Below are 20,150 nucleotides of genomic sequence, written 5' to 3'. Positions count from 1 at the left end.
GTCTTCTGCCAAGCACCCAGGAGATGATGATGGCTAGCAGTCATTCTGCACAGTCTGCTGCCAGCAAGATGTATAAAGATAGATGAAGTGGCTCAAAACAAGAAATAGACCAGATTTGTTTTGTATTCATTTTCTCGTCCCTCCCTCTGTGAAATCAATGGCCTGCTAAACCCAGTTTTGAGTTCTATCCTTGAGGTTTTGAGTTCTATCCTTGAGGGGGCCATTCAGTTTCTCGCAAAGCCACCCCCTTTGTTGATTTTAATTCCCTGTAAGCCAACCCTGTAAGCCATGTTGTCAGTCGCCCCTCCCTCCGTCAGGGCAACGGAAGACAATCGTTCTGCGCCTTTTTTCCGTGCAGACGCCATATGACGGCAAGCATGGAGCCCGCTCAGATCACTTTGGCAATTAGGAGCACATTAAACACCACGCGCATTATCCAGCAGTATATGCAGCACCAGAACCTGGCAAAGCGATACCGGGCGAGTAGGCGATGTCAACGCGGTGACATGAGTGATGAGGACATGGACACAGACTTCTCTCAAAGCATGGGCCCTGGCAATGTGGGCATCATGGTGCTAATGGGGCAGGTTCATGCGGTGGAACGCCGATTCTGGGCTCGGGAAAGAAGCACAGACTGGTGGGACCGCATAGTGTTGCAGGTCTGGGACAATTCCCAGTGGTTGCGAAACTTTCGCATGCGTAAGGGCACTTTCATGGAACTTTGTGACTTGCTTTCCCCTGCCCTGAGGCACAAGAATACCAAGATGAGAGCAGCCCTCACAGTTGAGAAGCAAGTGGCAATAGCCCTGTGGAAGCTTGCAATGCCAGATAGCTACCGGTCAGTCGGGAGTCAATTTGGAGTGGGCAAATCTACTGTGGGGGCTGCTGTGATGCAAGTAGCCAATGCAATCAAAGATCTGCTGATATCAAGGGTAGTGACCCTGGGAAATGTGCAGGTCATAGTGGATGGCTTTGCTGCAATTGGGATCCCCTAACTGTGGTGGGGCCATAGACGGAACCCATATCCCTATCTTGGCACCAGAGCACCAAGCCGGCGAGTACATAAACTGTAAGGGGTACTTTTCAATAGTGCTGCAAGCACTGGTGGATCACAAGGGACATTTCACCAACATCAACGTGGGATGGCCAGGAAAGGTACATGATGCTTGCACCTTCAGAAACTCTGGTCTGTTTCAAAAGCTGCAAGAAGAGACTTTATTCCCAGACCAGAAAATAACCGTTGGGGATGTTGAAATGCTTATAGTTATCCTTGGGGACCCAGCCTACCCCTTAATGCCCTGGCTCATGAAGCCCTACACAGGCAGCCTGGACAGTAGTCAGGAGCTGTTCAACTACAGGCTGAGCAAGTGCAGAATGGTGGTAGAATGTACATTTGGACGTTTAAAAGCACGCTGGCGCAGTTTACTGACTCCGTTAGACCTCAGCGAAACCAATATTCCCACTGTTATTACTGCTTTCTGTGCGCTCCACAATATCTGTGAGAGTAAGGGGGAGACGTTTATGGCGGGGTGGGAGGTTGAAGCAAATCGCCTGGCTGCTGGTTTCGCACAGCCAGACACCAGGGCGGTTAGAAGAGCACAGGAGGGCGCGGTGCGCATCAGAGAAGCTTTGAAAACCAGTTTCATGACTGGACAGGCTACGGTGTGAAAGTTCTGTTTGTTTCTCCTTGATGAACCCCCCCCCCCCCCCCCCGCCCCTTGGTTCACTCTACTTCCCTGTAAGCTAACCACCCTCCCCTCCTCCCTTCGATCACCGCTTGCAGAGGCAATAAAGTCATTGTTGCTTCACATTCATGCATTCTTTATTCATTCATCACACAAATAGGGGGATAACTACCAAGGTAGCCCTGGAGGGGTGGTGGAGGAGAGAAGCACCAGGAGGGGTGGTGAAGGAGGGAAGGACAAGGCCACACTGCACTCTAAAACTTATTGAATGCCAGCCTTCTGTTGCTTGGGCAATCCTCTGGGGTGGAGTGGCCGGGTGGCCAGAGGCCCCCCCACCATGTTCTTGGGCGTCTGGGTGAGGAGGCTATTGAACCTGGGGAGGAGGGCAGTTGGTTACACAGGGACTGTAGCGGCGGTCTGTGCTCCTGCTGCCTTTCCTGCAGCTCAACCATACGCTGGAGCATATTGGTTTGATCCTCCAGCAGCCTCAGCATTGAATCCTGCCTCCTCTCATCACGCTGCCGCCACCTTTCAGCTTCAGCCCTCTCTTCAGCCTGCCACTTACTCTCTTCAGCCCGCCACCTCTCCTCCCGGTCATTTTGTGCTTTCCTGCACTCTGACATTGTCTGCCTCCACGCATTCGTCTGCGCTCTGTCAGTGTGGGAGGACAGCACGAGCTCAGAGAACATTTCATCATGAGTGCGTTTTTTTCGCCTTCTAATCTTCTCTAGCCTCTGGGAAGGAAAAGATCCTGTGATCCTTGAAACACATGCAGCTGGCGGAGAAAAAAAAAAAAAGAGACAGTGGTCTAGAAAATGTGTCTTTTTAAATAACAATGGCTACACTCTTTCACAGTAAACCTTGCTGTTAACATTACATACACAGCACATGTGCTTTCGTTCCAAGGTCGCATTTTGCCTCCCCCCACCACGTGGCTAGCCCCTCCCCCCTCCCCGTGGCTAACAGCGGGGAACATTTCTGTTCAGCCGTAGGCAAACAGCCCAGCAGGAACGGGCACCTCTGAATGTCCCCTTAAGAAAAGCACCCTATTTCAACCAGGTGACCATGAATGATATCACTCTCCTGAGGATAACACAGAGAGATAAAGAACGGCTGTTGTTTGAACGCCAGCAAACGTACACTGCAATGCTTTGTTCTACAATGATTCCCGAGTACGTGCTACTGGCCTGGAGTGGTAAAGTGTCCTACCATGGTGGACGCAATAAGGCTGCCCTCCCCAGAAACCTTTTGCAAAGGCTTTGGGAGTACATCAAGGAGAGCCGCAAATGCCAGGGCAAATTAATCCTTTCACATGCTTGCTTTTAAACCATGTATAGTATTTTAAAAGGTACACTCACCAGAGGTCCCTTCTTCGCCTGGTGGGTCTGGGAGGCAGCCTTGGGTGGGTTCAGGGGGTACTGGCTCCAGGTCCAGAGTGAGAAACAGTTCCTGGCTGTCGGGAAAACCGGTTTCTCCGCTTGCTTTCTGTGAGCTATCTACAACTTCTTCATCATCATCTTCCTCATCCCAAAAACCTGCTTCTGTGTTGCCTCCATCTCCATTGAAGGAGTCAAACAACACGGCTGGGGTAGTGGTGGCTGAACCCCCTAAAATGGCATGCAGCTCATCATAGAAGCGGCATGTTTGGGGCTCTGACCCAGAGCGGCCGTTTGCCTCTCTGGTTTTCTGATAGGCTTGCCTCAGCTCCTTAAGTTTCACACTGCATTGCTTCAGGTCCCTCTTATGGCCTCTGTCCTTCATGCCCTGGGAGATTTTGACAAATGTTTTGGCATTTCGAAAACTGGAACGGAGTTCTGATAGCACGGATTCCTCTCCCCATACAGCCATCAGATCCCATACCTCCCGTTCGGTCCATGCTGGAGCTCTTTTGTGATTCTGGGACTCCATCATGGTCACCTCTGCTGATGAGCTCTGCATGGTCACCTCTGCTGATGAGCTCTGGCCAGCATGGCAAGCTGGAGGTGACCATGCAAACCGGAAATTGAAATTCAAAAGTTTGCGGGCCTTTTCCTGTCTACCTGACCAGTGCATCTGAGTTGAGAGTGCTGTCCAGAGCGGTCACAATAGAGCACTCTGGGATAGCTCCCGGAGGCCAATACCATCTAATTGCGTCCACAGTACCCCAAATTCGACCTAGCAAGGCCGATTTAAGCGCTAATCCACTTGTCAGGGGTGGAGTAAGGAAATCGATTTTAAGAGCCCTTTAAGTCGAAAAAAAGGGCTTCATCGTGTGGACGGGTGCAGGTTTACATGGATTTAACGCTGCTAAATTCGACCTAAACTCCTAGTGTAGACCAGGGCTCAAGAAGTTTCTCTCACCCCTCAAAGTCCTCTGCAGCATTTGAGCCAAGGTTGGCTGAGGTCCCATTTTCATGAATGTTAAATGCACTGTCTATCTCCTAGGTGCAGGATAAAGGGTGTGTCGTCTTTGCCTTCTACTTATATCCCCAAAGTGCACACTCTACTCAGATGGGATAACCACTCATGGCTTAATTTTCCTGGTTACTGCTGCTGACTTCACATTTATCTGTTGATTTCATATGTGAATGGAACAGGAGTACTTGTGGCACCTTAGAGACTAACAAATTTTTGCGGATACAGACTAACACGGCTGCTATTCTGAAACATATGTAAATGGGCATCCATTGTGTTTGCTTACAATGCTTAACTAACATCCAGACTGAGAGACAGGTGAATAATCATCTCTCGTCTGACAGAAAGTCTATTTCTCCACCTCTGCTGTGATATAGAATCTACAAACATATTTTGAATACCTAAACATATATTTGCAATGCTAGTAATGACCAGTGTGACCCCAGCTTTAATTTAAAACTTCACACAACATTCTTTGGTGAACCAGAATGCACATACCAGTGTCTGGATATTCCTGTAACCCAGTTGGCATTAAGGGGTTCTTGACTCACAGCAGGCTCTGCAAGGACCCCACCCTCCCAGTGGAATCACTGTCACATCTCCTTAGCCACACTCCTGAAGAGGCAGCCTCTGACACAGTAGAATGGACTTTCAGTGTTTCTCAAATGTGGCCACCAGGGGCTTTTCTTGCGGCTACAGCCTCTTGGGTGGCTTGGGGTGGGGGGGAAGCAGTGGCCCCTCTCTGGGGACACACAAGCTGGAGGAGCAGGCAACCAGTGAGTTTCCCACCTTCCCAGGGTTGCGGTGGGGTTGGGCTTCAGCCCTGGGGTTGCACATAGCAGGCTCCAGCCAGAGGGCTTTGGGCTTCATTCCTTGAGCTCACCACCCCTCCCATCACATCTGGCCCCTGCTGCCTCCCCTAGTGCCCCATTGCCCCTGGCTCCCACTGCCTCCTTACCCACCTCCCCATCCAGGGCTCAGTTTGTCCCCGGGATTGCCAGGGCTGAGTAAATCTGCTGTGAAAAGTGATATTTGTGTGTTTGCTAATATCACTTTTCACAGCAGACTTAGTAGCTAGCAAGTCTAAAAAAAAAAAAAAAGCAACCAAAAATACAAAAGAAACAATAAGAAAAAAGACAAGAACATGCAAAGCACCTTATTTGTATTTTTATTCCGCTTAGGTCCAGTAAAGAATAAAGACAACTGTCTATTATGTTTATTATTGAGTCTACAAAAAAAAATCCTACATAAATAAATTACAATGATTTGGACATGTATATGTGCATATTCATTTGTGTTTCCTAAAGTATTTTAGGAAACACTGTCAGAGCGGCCACCAGCAAGAGTTAGTGGCCGCTCTGTGAGGCCATCAAAAATTTTGTTGTGAGAACCCCTGGACTAGATCCTTTAATGAACAGAAAAAGCCTAACCAGACAGACTGTTCCTCATTGGCTGTGGCACTGTCATCAGATTACATAGGCTAAACGGGGTCAGAGTTTGGATGGAAGACCTTTAAATGAAAACCTGTGTACAGCAGGAAGACCTGAAGCACCACAGGGCACACTTTTCCGAGTCAGTATTGTGTTAGTGCTCGAATACCGTGCTGCCGTCTTTGAGATAAAACCAAGGCCCTTATTGCTTGGCTGTTATATCGAGAAAGCATTTTTGTTAGAGTAGAGAGTATTGAGGATCTGTCTAGGACATTAGGGCTAACAAGAATAATTGGTTTCAGAGTAGCTGCCGTGTTAGTCTGTATCCGCAAAAAGAAAAGGAGTACTTGTAACACCTTAAAGACAAACAAATTTATTTGAGGATAAGGTTTTGTGAGCTACAGTTCACTTCATCTTCTACACTTTCCACAGTATGCATCTGATGAAGTGAGCTGTAGCTCACGAAAGCTTATGCTCAAATAAATCGGTTAGTCTCTAAGGTGCCACAAGTACTCCTTTTCTTTTAGCTCACTTCATCGGATGCAATTTTAATAATTGCATTCTTTTAACCTAAAATTCCCATGTAGTTTCTTTTATGTCAGATTTTTTATTGATGTCTTGATCTGTTTGGATCTGTACACTGCAGTGTAATGTTAAATAGCTGCTACATTCCACATCAGTGGCAGATGAAGTAATGCTGGCATATAGTATACGGAGCCCATGCTTCCAAGACACTGAGTGTCCTCACTAGGGCTCTGTAATTCCATCCCTCAGCTCATTTATTTCCCCCCACAGCCTGGTTACTATACAAAGAAAAACACAGCTTTACACAACTCCAGTCAAAAGGTGCACCAATGTTTGGAATGGAACATGTAATTAAGCAAAGGAAAACAGAAGCTGAATATCTGCAAAAAAAAGTTATGAGTGGCTAGAGCTGTTAGGCTGTGGTAGCCCTGATGTTGGGGGTCATTTAAAACTGTCTCTCTGATTCAATCGATCTCAATACACAGTCCGAATTCAAAACCTGTTTATTTACCATTACTAGCTTAAAATACAAATGTTAACAATTAAATGCACAATAATATACTGTTTTTATATAAAATAAAGGCCATGCAAAACTGCCTTCTTAAAAAAATACAATATCTACTTAAAGTACTTAAACACTTCAAGGTAACTAGAGAGAAACATACTGCAAGTTGTTTTTAGTGTTCTTTGTTAAATTGTACAGATTTTACAAGTGAATTTGGTGCTGGCGAAAGATGCTAGATTAGCAGCGCTGGAGACTCATCTCCACTTAATCCACAGACCAAATACACCATAGGTGCAAGCTTCCGACCATCACCTCCCGTTACTCGTCTGGAGATGCCACCTGTATGGGTGAGCAGGCAGGTCAATCTCCATGGCTATTTGAACCTTTGGCCTCTCTACTAAAACATCACAAAAAACACGTCAATTGGCTGGGAACAAGTATGCCACTGGGAAATAGTCTGCAACCCTAAATTCACATGAGTCCACCAGATGACGTATTTTGGTTACTATCAGCCCTGTCTCAATTTGAACCAAATGGTAAACATCATAGTGGTTGGATTTTTTTTTAACAACAAAGTGTAGGTAAATAAAGCTATAAAGCAAACAGGTCTGGAGATGAAAACCCTTCCTCAGAAGAGTACAATGACTTCAATTATTACTTTGGCAGGATCAGACCCAATCTTTGGCAGAGCTCGTGAAAAACATACCAGAACCACCAGCCTCCCTCTATTACTGAAATGTTATCAAACATTTTCTTCCCATATATGACAGAAAGAGCTTTTCATATTGTACCAAAGATTTATTGCAAAAGACAGCATCTTGAATAACTTCAGAGGGACAGCTATCAAACTTTAAAATATTCAATCCTCTTTTGCTAGAAATTCTGTTCTGTTCAGAGATTTTCACTGTTTAAGAATAATGAAAAGGGGTGGGGGGGGGGGTAAAAGAATAAGCAGCCCTAACCTAAATGATTGGGAGAAAAAAGTTTGGCTAAAAGCTATGTCTCAAATTTTTGCAGGGGAGACTGTGCTGGCAGGCAATGACGTGTCTCCCTTGCCCTGTAATGATCTGTGCCTGAAGATGCAAAGGCAGAATGGTCCATTAACCAACTCAACTGCAATATCAGGGAACAGAAGTCCTCACCTTCTGCCTAGGGAGCAGTTCAAGGGCACAGCCAGCTGGACTGATAAGCAGGTTTGATATTCTATCCAATAGAAGGCAGTGGTGCACACACACACTAGCTAACTGATCCCCCGCCTAAAGGAGCTCTTGCCTTTGCTCAGCCAGCAAAGAAAACTAACTACACATGAGCAGATCTTTGCACAGACCCAAATATGATTTTTTTTTAAAGACACCAGGTGCCAATACCTAATATGAAACTGAGGTGGGAAAGGGATGAGGAAAACCCTAAATCAGTGCATCTAAAGTCATGCTGCACCCCATAACCAAATGAAGTCTCAAAAACATTTGTAGGGGAAGCACAAATATCACTCAATGTTTTAGTTTCTGATCATTAATAAACAAAATTATCCCAAACACAGACACTGGTATCCTGCCCCTGGTTCACAGGACTTAGGGATATAAAGACCAAAAAAATCATTAGAAAAACACTGGATGCTTGAAGAGAACACTGTGGGTCACACTCCAAAAATAACTATTTAGCACACATACTAGCTATGAAGCCAGATAGCATGAAAACTATGTAATGGGATAGGCAAAATAAAAATATTAAAATAAAGCTTTTAGGAGTATTAGTAACACTACTTAGTCTTATTAAAATGAGAAGAATCTTAAAAATAAAACTGACTTAAATCAATTATACTATTCCAATTTCAGCTCCAACAGCAAAACAGGCTGGATTACTTATTTTCTCTTTCAGTCATTTTCACTTCATGGTTCTCAGGCACCAGCAAAGTGCTGGTGTCTCTGGGTTTCCAACAGTGACAGGGAAGGCTTAACCTTCCAAATACAGCTGGTTTTTATTGACTTTAAAAAGTCTCAAAAATATTTCTCTCCACATTAACTTTTATAAACACTTTCTGCATCCCCAACCCCAACCAAAAAACCCCAGGACAAAACAGAACTTGGAGCCTGCACTAGTTGGCAGCGTCCCCTTTAACTCATGAATGCAGTAGATATGATACAGGTAAAGGGGTGGGGATTTCAGCCAAAGAACGTTATAAAGAAACCGAAATGCAGCAGTGAATAAGAGATACACAGATTATGTTGTTCACAGATCAAAGTTGCGCCATTTGAGATTTACAACAGGGTGCTAGGCACCCAAAGCATTGGAAGTTGGGGGCGTGACTCCCTTTGTGCTTTTGGAAGCTTCTCCTGCACATTGTGAAGAACAAGGCTGAATGCTTCAACCAGCCAAGAAGTGCCCCAGTAGCCTATTAGTGCACAAGCCAGAGACGCTCATTGCTGTCACGGTATGGTTCATTAATGGTACATGTAATTAAAAACATTGTTAAAAACATTCTTTGGCTGGTAGCAGGGGTCTGCACACCATGTTCTGCTCTGAAACAAAGTTCTTAGTAAGAGGATAAAAGGAAGGAGTAGGAAAATTATAAATACTCTCTCTACATAATATTTGCCACCAGCTTTTTACACAGTCCCTGGGCTATTTGTCCATGTATCTTTATCCCCGCCGAAGCCCAACTACCTTTTTAACAGCAATTTGTGGCCTAGCAGCCTCTCTCTCAACTCATTTTCATTTATAGACCCTATGGACTTGATTCACAACAGCGTCAGTGACACACTGGTGAGTCTCTCTTAACCCCAAATGCCTCTCTTCATGCCCTTCCCCCTCTACCCCATCCCTACAGAGTGCACGATTATCTCTGTCCCTCCTCCACTGATTTTCTCCTCCCCTTCTGCGTTGTATGTGTGTGTTCCAGTGATGAGACCCCACTTTTGGGAGTTGGGGCTCAGCTACAGTATCATCAGAAAGACCCAGCCAAAATTTGGGTCTGGACAATTAGTGTCCTCAGCCATACCCTAAGAACTGTGACCATGTACCACATACAACACTTTGCACAATCAACACACTGTACTGAGGTTAACAACAGAAGCCTTTGGGAGGTAAAGAAGTATTATTATCCCCATTTTACAGAAGGAGAGTCTGAGGTTAATTGACTTGGCCAGGGCGCCACAGCACATCAGTGCTAGAGCAAGATTAGAATTTGGGAGTTCTGGTCTCCTGACCTTTGGTTCAGTCCAGAATTTGCTGCCTCTCTGGGAGTCTTGCTTCCAAGCTCACATTCAGAGAGGGGAAAATATGAGTTTGTGGGGGTCTCTGCAAGTGTGTCTGATGGGTTTAGCAGGGTTTGGTTTGAGTTTTTTTGTGAAAGATGGTGCGCACCCAAGTATCACCATGCCCCTACCTCACACTGCATCCTCTTACCCACCATAAATACTACAGCACCTAAAATACACTTGTAAATATGCTAATTCTATAATATGCAACGAGATGGGCAGTGACAGATCCCTGCACTCCTCACCTCTGTCAAGAATTTACTAGGGGAGGAACGGTTGGTACCACAGACTTGTGTAAATAATTATTGGTTATTGAGTCACACCTGCCCTCATGCTTGATACAACCATATGATCCAGAATCCTTTGGTGGCCTTTTATGTTTCTTCTCTTTAGCCAACCCATACTATAATTCATTATTGGATATATTGTATAAGAATCTGATCCTAGTTTTGAAGGCTGGGGAGTCCTATATCCATAAATCTGAACCCATTCAAATCAGATAGACTGAGACTAAGGCAAAGCACCATCAGGGATTGATTAAGGTGAAATATGGCCCATGGACCAGCCAAAACAATGCAGCCCCAAATCTGCTTGAGTCCAGGCCAGTGAGAGGTGTGAGAGCTACACACCTTCAGGTGCTCTTCAGAGCAAAGGGCCCAGTTCAGCCACTCTGTTCAATCCAGTCTTAATTCACCATTGATTACTCTGGGGCTCAGAAGGAATGTGAGTGTGACATAAGAAGCCATTTTCTAAAAGTTACCAGGCAATAGATGCTCCTTACCTCTAACCTAAGCAAACATTCAGTTGCTGACGATAAATCAGAACAGATTACTCAAAGAAAGCGTAACAATAAAACACACCACTCCATCCAGTCCAGATTGGTAGGGAATAAAAACAGCCACAATAAAACACACCACTCCATCCAGTCCAGATTGGTAGGGAATAAAAACAGCCACCTGAACGGAAGCAGAGTGATGCCCATTTTGTGTATGCAAGTCTGGTCACACACACCCCACTCCACAATCTCCATCCCAGATTCAAAATCTACAGTTTCTGACACTTTACAGCCCTGCTGCAATATTCCACAGGGGAACATACACTGTCTGAGGGCTCAAAGGTGAAAACGAGGTCTTGGGAAGACTGGTGTCTCTCCTAGATCCCAACCTCACTCACCCACCCAACATGCAATGATTCCAGAAAGGAAGGAGAGAAAACATTGTCACTTATTTGGCTATTCTCCTGGATGGGAGAGGGGTCACCAAGTACAGCAACGATAATGTCGAAATGGGCTTGGTGTCACTCCATGCCTTGCCTTCCCCAGTTCACAGTTCCCCACTCCTCTGGCTCTCCAGCCACTCCCTCCTTATCTCTGCAATCTCCTGACCGTACCAGTTGTGTAGCTTGGAGAAACAGGCTGTCTCCGGAGACATGGGGCTTTCCTGCCCAGTCAAAGAGAGGCCAGTGACGAGTGCTCCGCATCCACTGCCAGCTGCCAAGCGCCGGCGAGGAGGCAGAGGCGGGGGTTTGGAACACCCCCCATCGTGGTCAGCACAGGAGGCCCCTGCAGGGAGGTAACCACTGCCCCATGTAGAGTAACCGTTCTCCAAGATGGGAGGCTGCTCCTGGACGAGCGCCATAGCAGGATTGGACAAATGCCTTTTTCTGCCAGATGATGACTTCCTTGGAGATTTGTAGCAGGCAGCCAAGCTCTTACGGGCATCCTCCAGTTGCTTTTCCAGCTCTCTCACCACCAAACGCATGTAATCAAAGCTGGCTCGCGAAAGCGCCTTCACCCATCCCTCCATGGCGGCCTGGCAGTCAGCCACCAGCACGTAGGCCTTGGCACCAGCGTCATCAAAGCGGATGGCAAAGGCAAACTCCTCGGCAGCCTCGCACAGTTCCACGGTGCAGCCCTCCAGCACAACAAGCCCCAGGGGGTCTCGGCTCTCACGATCTTCAAAATAGAACAGCAGGTTGCCCTTGAGGATGAACCAGCGACGGTGGTAGGAGGTGGCGTGGTGGTGGTGGTGGTGCCGCTCGACACGCTTGTGGAGGAAGCCAGCATGATCTGCCGGAGAGTCACATGTGGCATAATGCGCCACGCTTCGCTCGTTCAGCTTCATTGTCCTGGCAGGACAAAGACAGAGGAAGGGAGTCAGTTCAGTGCAGGGAACTACTGGTTCGAATTATACCCGATAGGTCACGTGCACTTCGAGTCTAGGCTGAGGCACAGGAACAAAGTCCACAACTGCAGAGTTCCCAAAGATATTAAGTTTATTACACTCGAGCGTGGTGCCCCACTGCTAGTCAGAAGGGGACCCCGAATGCAGGTTATACAAAGATTATATACCTTTTAGCAAAGCATGTTGCCCTTGTGCATCGGTAACCTTAGTCAATAGGCAAACCCTTTCCTTATCTACCACCTATCCCTTCTAGGTACATTCCCCTTGCTAAACTATTACTGCCCTAAAGCAATGCATCATTAACTTTTCTTATCAGGATGGGAGGCCCACATCAAAAGGCCAGGGGGCAGAGAGTTAGGAACAGATAAAGAACAGAAACCGGGAGTCGAGACAGGCTGGAGACAAGGGGGGGGTTTCACAGGAATGCAGTATCTAAGGAACACTGCTCCTGGTGCATGATGTGCTTGCTTTTAGACAATGGTGGCCCCCAGACCAAAATGGAGTCACAGATGCTAACTTGTCCTTAACAGTCCCCCCTTTTCTTTTGTACGTCAGTAAGCTATATCGGGGCTGAGTAACCGCGATGCAGGGTTAGCAGTTGCCGACAGCACATTACTACAACACTGTAGGCATACAAAAAAATAACACAAAAGCAATAACAGCCAAAAGGATTCAAAACAAAATAAGCCGTCCCCAAGCCCCCACATCCGGTAGCCATGAGGTGAGCCAGTTCCAGACCTCCTGGAATCCAGCGCTGGTATTGTCGAGGCTGACATGGTGGAATAGGACTGCCTGCTGCATGAGGATGTGGATGTCAGTTTCCACCCTGTGCTGCTGATTCACATATACACAACAGCATGAGTTAACCAGCGCACAAACCCCGCCCTGGTTTGCAAGGAGATAGTCCAGGGCTAGGCGGTTTTGCAATGTAGTTTGGGATAGCTGAGTTACTTCAATTTGAAGGGCAAATAAGGAGTCTGCAGTAGCATTTGCCATGAATTCCAAAGCAGCTGAAATGTTAACTATAGCTTTTTCTAGCTCGCTTACTCCTAACCATGGCAGAAACCAATGCACAAAGGAGTGAAAGCCTGTGGGCCGTTGTGAAAGAGGGTTTAAAGGAATACTTCGTCGGTCCCTCCATACCAGATTGCGGATCTCTCCCTGGGTCAGGGTTTGGTGTACTGTCACGGCGGGTACTATAGCCCCTAAGGTACATGTACCACACCATCCTGCCGGGAGAACCTTATACGCTGTGTGATTGCATAACCAATACCAGCCAGACCCCTCAGGGACTGACCACGGGGCACCGGAGTAGGTGGAGGGGCCTGCCGCACCAGAGCTGATCTGGGTGGTGTCCTTGCACCCCACAAAATTCCCCACAAAAACTGTATTTTCTATGCCCTTACGTCGTGACACACATAAAGCATAATTACGCTGGGCCACCATATCAATAGACCATATTTGGATCGTAACATTCCACTTAAATGTAGAGTTTGCCCATAGCTTAGCTTGGAGTGTTCGATTAAGAGGGATAGGTACCCCTACCAACGGGACCCCCTGACCCAAATATGTGGGGGTATGAATACAAATCCAACACTGCGTTCAATTCACACCCTGTTTAAATTCAAGAAGCTATTGCCCTCCCATCCTTGTACTGGACTTGGGAATAGGGAGAGGACTGGGGGTGGTAAGGGGTGTGGAGTTGTCATGCAATCCCCAGGCACCGGTACAGCTCCTCTAAAATCTTTGCAGTGAAGTGCGATCCTCGGTCTGAGTCGATGACTTCAGGGACTCCAAATCTGGGCACAATGTCTTTCAGTAGAAATTTTACCACAGATCTGGCATCTGCTTTTCTGGTTGGTCCTGCTTCAGGCCATCCGGAAAGTTGATCCACTATTACAAGGAGGTTGCAAAACCCCGAGCTTTTAGGCATTTCTGCATAGTCCATCTGTAATCGCTGAAACGGAAGTTAGCCCAAGGTCTCCCCCCCACTTAGTGTTGGCATCAAGCCGAGACCGAGCAGAGAAGGCCAGGCAAGTAGAGCAGGAGCCAAGAGCTTGCTTCACTGTCGGATAGATATGAGGCGCTGCCCAACATTTGAGAATAGCAGCTGCAGTGGCCTGAATGCCGGCATGACCCAAAGAATGAAAATAGTGGGCGGCTGAGAGCAGATAGTGACGGGCGAGAATAGGTTTGTTCCCGATTTGCCAAACCTTATTGACACCTTCAGAGCCTTCCCAACATTTCCAGTCCTGGAGCTCGTCAGGTGGCACATCAGCATACAAGTGCGTCCAGTCCGTCGGCTGGAAGGACGTATCCAGAAGAAGAGTTGCTGACACCGGGAGAGGCTGAAGGGCAGCAGTCTTTGCGGCCGCATCAGCCAAGGCATTACCTTCAGAGACAGGATTCTCAGACTGCTGGTGAGCATAACAGTGGACAACAGCCAGTTCGAGAGGACCTTGAATGGCGTCCAAAAGTGCAGAGATTAAAGGGCCGTTTGCAATCTTAGTGCCTGAGGAGGTTAGAAACCCTCGCTGTTTCCAGAGCTGGCCCGTAGCATGGCAAACCCCAAAGGCATATCTAGAGTCTGTATAAATGGTAACAGATTTCCCATCAGACAGCAAGCAAGCGCTAGTAAGAGCGTGCAATTCCGCGCCCTATGCACTACAGGAAGGTGGAAGGGGGGCTGCTTCTACAACAGTTGTCTGAGTAGTGACGGAATAGCCGGATACCCGCTGGCCCTCCAAATAGAAGGAGGAGCCATCGGTAAAAAGGGACAGGTCCGGGTTTTTCAGAGGGAGGTCACGTAAATCCGGGCGAGGCTTACGCTCTCAGCGACGACGTCCATACATACATGGTGCGGTGTGCCATCCTCCGGAAGGGGTGTCAGTGTAGCGGGGTTGAGGACGTTGCAGCAGCGAAGGGTGATGTTGTCAACGGCCAGCAGAATCAGCTCGTATTTGCGTGCCTGCTGCGGAGACAGCGCTTGCGTTGTATGCTGTTTTAAAAGAAACTCAACCTCGTGGGGGATCCAGACAGTCAAAGGGTGCCCCAGAACAATAGGGCGTGACCATTCCACCATAAGGGCTGCAGTGGCAATGGACCGCACACAGGAGACCGATCCCCGAATGACAGGGTCTAATTGTACAGAATAGTAAGCTATGGAGCGTGGGTGATCCCCTAGGTACTGCAATAGGACCCCACTGGCCACTCCCCGCTGCTCGTGGCTGAAGAGGAAAAATGGTTTATCGTAATCCGGGTCCCAAGGCGGGCACAGAGATCAGAGCCTTCTTGGTGGATTCAAAAGCGGCTTCCATTTCCGGGGTCCAGGAGACAGGATCGGGGGTCGATGTTGTGGTGGCCTGGACTAATGGTTTCACCAATTCCCCGAAGGCCACTATCCAGGGTCGGCAGAACCCCGCAGCCCCCAGGAAAGCCCACAACTGCTTTTTCGTAGTCAGGCACAGGCAATCCTGGATTGCCTGCACCCTATCAGGGGAGAGTAAACACTCTCCAGGCCGAATCACAAAACCTAAATAAATTACCTGATCTTTGCACAGCTGCAATTTGGATGGAGATGCACGATGACCCTTATTGGCTAGGGCAGTAAGCAAAACAACAGAGTCAATTAAACATGCATTATAATCAGAGGCAGCAATTAACAAATCATCCACATATTGAACTAGGACAGACAAACTAGGCAAGACAAAATCTTTTAAATCCTCGGTGAGAATCCGGGAAAAAACAGTGGGGGAGCCTGAGAACCCTTGGGGAAGACGTGTCCACGTTAGCTGCTGGCCCTTCCAGGTGAATGCGAACAAATATTAGAATCGGGGTGCAAAGGGATACTGAAAAATGCTGCACACAAATCTACGACAGTAAAACAAGTGGCTGACTGAGGAATCAGTGTTAGAATGGTGCTCGGATTAGGGACAACTGGATGGGGGGCTATAACATAACCATTTATAGCCCGTAGATCCTGAACAAACCGATAGACTGGACGCCCGTCCGGTACCGGTTTAGGCTTCCTTACAGGAAGAATGGGAGTATTACAGGGCGAACTGCAGGGAACTAGAACCCCCTGAGTCAAATAGCTGTCAATAAGAAGTGAAATGCCTTCTTCCGCCTCCCTCGGCAAGGGGTATTGTTTACGGAGGGAGGCGGTCTGTCCCTTGTTTCCAGACTAACTGGAACGGCTGATTTAAGAAGGCCTACATCGGTAGAATTCGTGCTCCACAAACTGTGTGGAACACTGGACAATTCAGAGGGGACGTCAGGAACAGGGGTAGCCGATGCCATAAGAGAAGCAACAGCTGAGTCCGGGACGGACATGCGGAGCCCCTCGGGGGCCCAATATATGTGTGCCCCCAGTTTGCTCAGCACATCCCGCCCAAGAAGGTTCGCGGGGCCCTCTGGCATTACAACAAATCTATGTGACAATTTTAAAGAACCAAGCTCAACAGGGACAGGGTAGGATAGGGGAGCCGGGCACGGATTGCCCTTTATACCCTGCATCCAAACTTTGGTATCGGAAAGAGAGCCCAGAACAAAAGTTAAAGTGGAGAGGGTGGCACCGGTATCTACTAAAAAAGGCACAAGCTGTTCCCCAACTTTTAGATAAATTTGCGACTGTAACCCGAAATCCCATTCCAACTCTCCCAACGTTCCCAAAATCTCCGCCTCTAGTCACTGGGGATTAGCAAAGTCCTGGGGAGCGTTAGGGGGAAAGGAAGAGCCGGTCTCCAGCTGATCCTGCAAAGGAGCCCCTCGTGGAAGCAGGGGGCATTCCCTCTTCCAGTGCCCTGGTTGCTTACAATAATTACAGTTCCCGTTCCTTGTCCCGCCCCAGCCTCCTCCTCGTCCTGTCCCGCGTCCCCTCCCCCTTGTATTCCCATGTCCCTGCCAGTGCTGATTCCCCAAGGGAACCTGCAATGCGGCTACCAACATACTTACTTCCCCCTTCTTTTGCTTACGTTTTTCCTTAGCTTTTTCCTCGTCCCTACCATTAAACACAAAAGTGGCCAGGAGAACTACTTCGCTTAGGGGTTTCCCTGGCCAGTCGGGAACATGTTTAGTGAAATACTTCTTTATGTCCAGCACCGCTTGATCGACAAAGTAAGAGACCATCATCGTGCGGCTAACCTCGGCTTCTGGCTCCACCCCTCCCCCGTACATCCTAACTTGCTTAAACAAGTGGGCCAAAAAGGCAGATGGATGCTCGTTTAAGTCTTGCTGGCACTCTCTAATTTTGGACCAATTCGCAGTCTTACTACCTGCCCTGCAGATGCTTTCCAGAAGCCCCTCCCGAGCTGCTGAGAGGGTGGCCTTACCCCCCTCCACGTTGACATCCCATCCAGGATCTGTGTCTGGCCAGCCAGGCCCTCCCCTGGGCCCCCCGGCCCAACGGCGGTTGGCATCTAAGATGGAATATCTTTCATCCAGGGTAAATAGAGTCTGCAAAATGGCCTCAACGTCCGCCCAGTTAGTGTTAAAGGCCGTAAAGACAGATCGGATAGTCTGCAGAACCCGTTCCAGATCGTCGCACAACCTCAGCATCTGCGACTGCCAGGTGATTAGATCCCTAGGGCCGAAAGGGCGATGAACCGTGACCATAGCCACTTACTCCCCGCCGTCCGGCCCGTGTGTTATAATGGGCGGCTGTATCAGGGGCGCCTGAAGTGCCACAGAAGGCAGGGTTAAAGAGGGATACAGAGCGGCAGCGGGGAGAGGAGTGGGGCCAGGGTGAGGAGTAGAAGGGAGAGACGGAGGCAGGAAGGCAGCATAGGGTGGAGCGGAACCCATAAGCGGCATACAAACCTTAGATCTGGTACCAGAGCCCAAAGTCGAGGGGCACCCCTTACCTTGGGCATATGCCCAATTATCCCATACATACCAATAATCCATTTGAGCTGGATATTTGTCCTCCAGCTGTTGTCTAAGGCAGGTTAATTCATCCTGTCCAAAAGTTCTGTCGGGTGGCCATCCAAAGGGCGTCTGAATAGTCAGCGCTGGCCACTTGACTTTACACAAAATTACAGCTCTCCTTTTACCTAACCCATGGGTGCCAGATATATTTTTCCAATTCTCAAGAATCTCAGCCAAAGGGGTTCCCCTGCTCACACTCTGCCCAGAGCCCATCCTAGGGCAACCAAAAGAACTCCCAATGTGCCACCTTATCGCCTAAGCGACGGCCCAAACTCCCGTTCCTTGGAGTTCTCAAAGGTGAACTCACCCTATGCCGGCTGAAGCTGTCCGAGAGGAGGAGTGCGGTCTCGCTCATTGGGGCGAGCCTAGAGTCCCTTCGTGGTCGCCAAGAACTGTTGCGAATTATACCTGATAGGTCATGTGCAGTTTGAGTCTAGGCTGAGGCACAGGAACAAAGTCCACAACTGTAGAGTTCCCAAAGATATTAAGTTTATTACGCTGGTGCTGCTAGTCAGAAGGGGACCCCGAATGCACGTTATACAAAGATTATATACCTTTTAGCAAAGCACGTTGCCCTCGTGCATCGGAAACCTTAGCCAATAGACAAACCCTTTCCTTATTTACCACCTATCCCTGCTAGGTATATTCCCCGTGCTAAACTATTACTTCAACTACACAACATGGTCCTAAAGCAATGCATCAGTAACCTTTCTTATCAGGATGGGAGGCCCACATCACAAGGCCAGGAGGCAGGGAGTTAGGAACAGACAAAGAACAGAAACCGGGAGTCGAGACAGGCTGGAGACAAGGGGGGGTTTTCACAGGAATGCAGTATCTAAGTAACACTCCTCCTGGTGCATGATGTGCTTGCTTTTAGACAACGGTGGGCCCCAGACCAAAATGGAATCTGTGACAAAGCTCTGTCCTTGCCTCCGTGGGTCCAGTGTTTCCTGGCAGATTTCGCTAGCCTCAGAGGCTCACTGTGACCCTCCACGTAACCCTTCTTTCTCTAGAGACAAGGGTCACAGTCTACTGAGCCATTTTCATCATAAGCCAGCAAGGGAGGTGAGGAGAAGTTATCCTTCCTTGCACAGTTTCTGTTGTCTCCCAGTCTCAGTGATTAATCAGGGCGCAAAGCGGGGGGGGAGCCCGGACCCACCCTCTACTCTGGGCTCCAGCCCAGGGACCCTAATAGTATCAGCTATGGTAGCTGACCTTTTAGAAACATGACATGTACAATTCCCTGGGCTACTTCCCCCACAGCAGCCCTCACTTCCTCAAGCTCCACTTCACCCTTACCTCAGGGCCTCCTTCCTTGTGCCTGATATGGTGTGTACTACTCAGCTTCTCCAACAGCGCAACTTCCTCCCACAGCTCCTGACATGCACACCCACCTGACTGACTGGGAGGTTTTTAACTCGTTTCAGCCAGCCCCTGATTGGCTTCAGGTGTCCCAATCAACCTAGCGTTCTCCCTGCCTTCTGGAAAGTTCTTAATTGGCCCCAGGTGTCTTCATTGACCTGGAGCAGCCCATTTCACTTAACCTGGTACCAGGGATTTGTTTAGCCTGGAGCTAATGTATCTATCTCCCACTACTTTTCTATAGCCATCTGGCCTTGCCCCGTCACAAGTCACATATGCTAACCTTTCCTTAACACAACTCCTGCTTTGGAACAGACTATTAAGCCAGTTAGTGCAGTGTCCAATCTTCTCAGGTAGCAGCCACTAATTAATATTGAAGAGGAAGGTGTAAACCCCCAACACTGCACCTTACAAAGCAGTACTAGACCATGGGGAGAAACTTCATCCTGATTCCAGCAAATGATCATCTTGAGGTCTATTGTACAATGTTTAATCTAAGTGTCATTGCAGATGTTGGGCCAGATCATCAACTAACATAAAAAAAGCACAACTCCTCTGAAGTCAGTGGAGCTATGCCAGTTTACACCAGCTGAAGATTTGTGGCCTCTTATTCTGTTTTATTCAAATAAATTATTACTTCTTTAAATTTTTGTGAATTTCACTATTTACTTCAATATCCTGCAGCAGTGAATTCCACAGATTAATTGTGTGTCACTTAAGAGGTGTTTTCCCTTTATTCCTTTTACATCAGTTGTCTCTTAATGCCGCCAAGTGCTCTCTTACTCTAGTATTATGGGACAGGATAAACAGAAGGCATCTTTCAAACTGAGCAATGTCTGTTACCTCCCCTCTGCAGCAAATGCTTTCCCTGCCCTCCCACTTGT

At 48.0% G+C, this 20,150-nt stretch overlaps 1 protein-coding gene across 9 annotated transcripts in view; it reads right to left on the bottom strand.

Annotated features, from left to right (window-relative positions):
- Window positions 1-1,695: 1,695 nt before the first annotated feature.
- The window catches only part of PHETA2 (PH domain containing endocytic trafficking adaptor 2), a 28,099-nt gene continuing 9,644 nt past the window's right edge, over window positions 1,696-20,150 (bottom strand). For 6 of the 9 annotated variants that reach the window (XM_048835302.2, XM_048835300.2, XM_048835301.2 and 3 more), the window contains one exon: window positions 6,520-11,923. In XM_048835302.2, coding sequence (XP_048691259.2) covers window positions 11,119-11,919 — 801 coding nt within the window. In that variant the 5' untranslated portion in view covers window positions 11,920-11,923 and the 3' untranslated portion in view covers window positions 6,520-11,118. Of the gene's footprint in view, window positions 2,461-3,043; window positions 3,450-6,519; window positions 11,924-15,524; window positions 15,578-20,150 lie in introns of those variants that run through there. The other 3 variants (XM_048835296.2, XM_048835294.2, XM_075124213.1) reach the window with 2 other exon arrangements.

The sequence above is a fragment of the Caretta caretta genome, chromosome 1, assembly GCF_965140235.1.
Source record: "Caretta caretta isolate rCarCar2 chromosome 1, rCarCar1.hap1, whole genome shotgun sequence".
In the NCBI taxonomy this organism is placed as follows: Eukaryota; Metazoa; Chordata; order Testudines; family Cheloniidae; genus Caretta; species Caretta caretta.
Note: the sequence above shows the minus strand (reverse complement) of the source record. Positions and strands in the feature narration are given on the sequence as shown.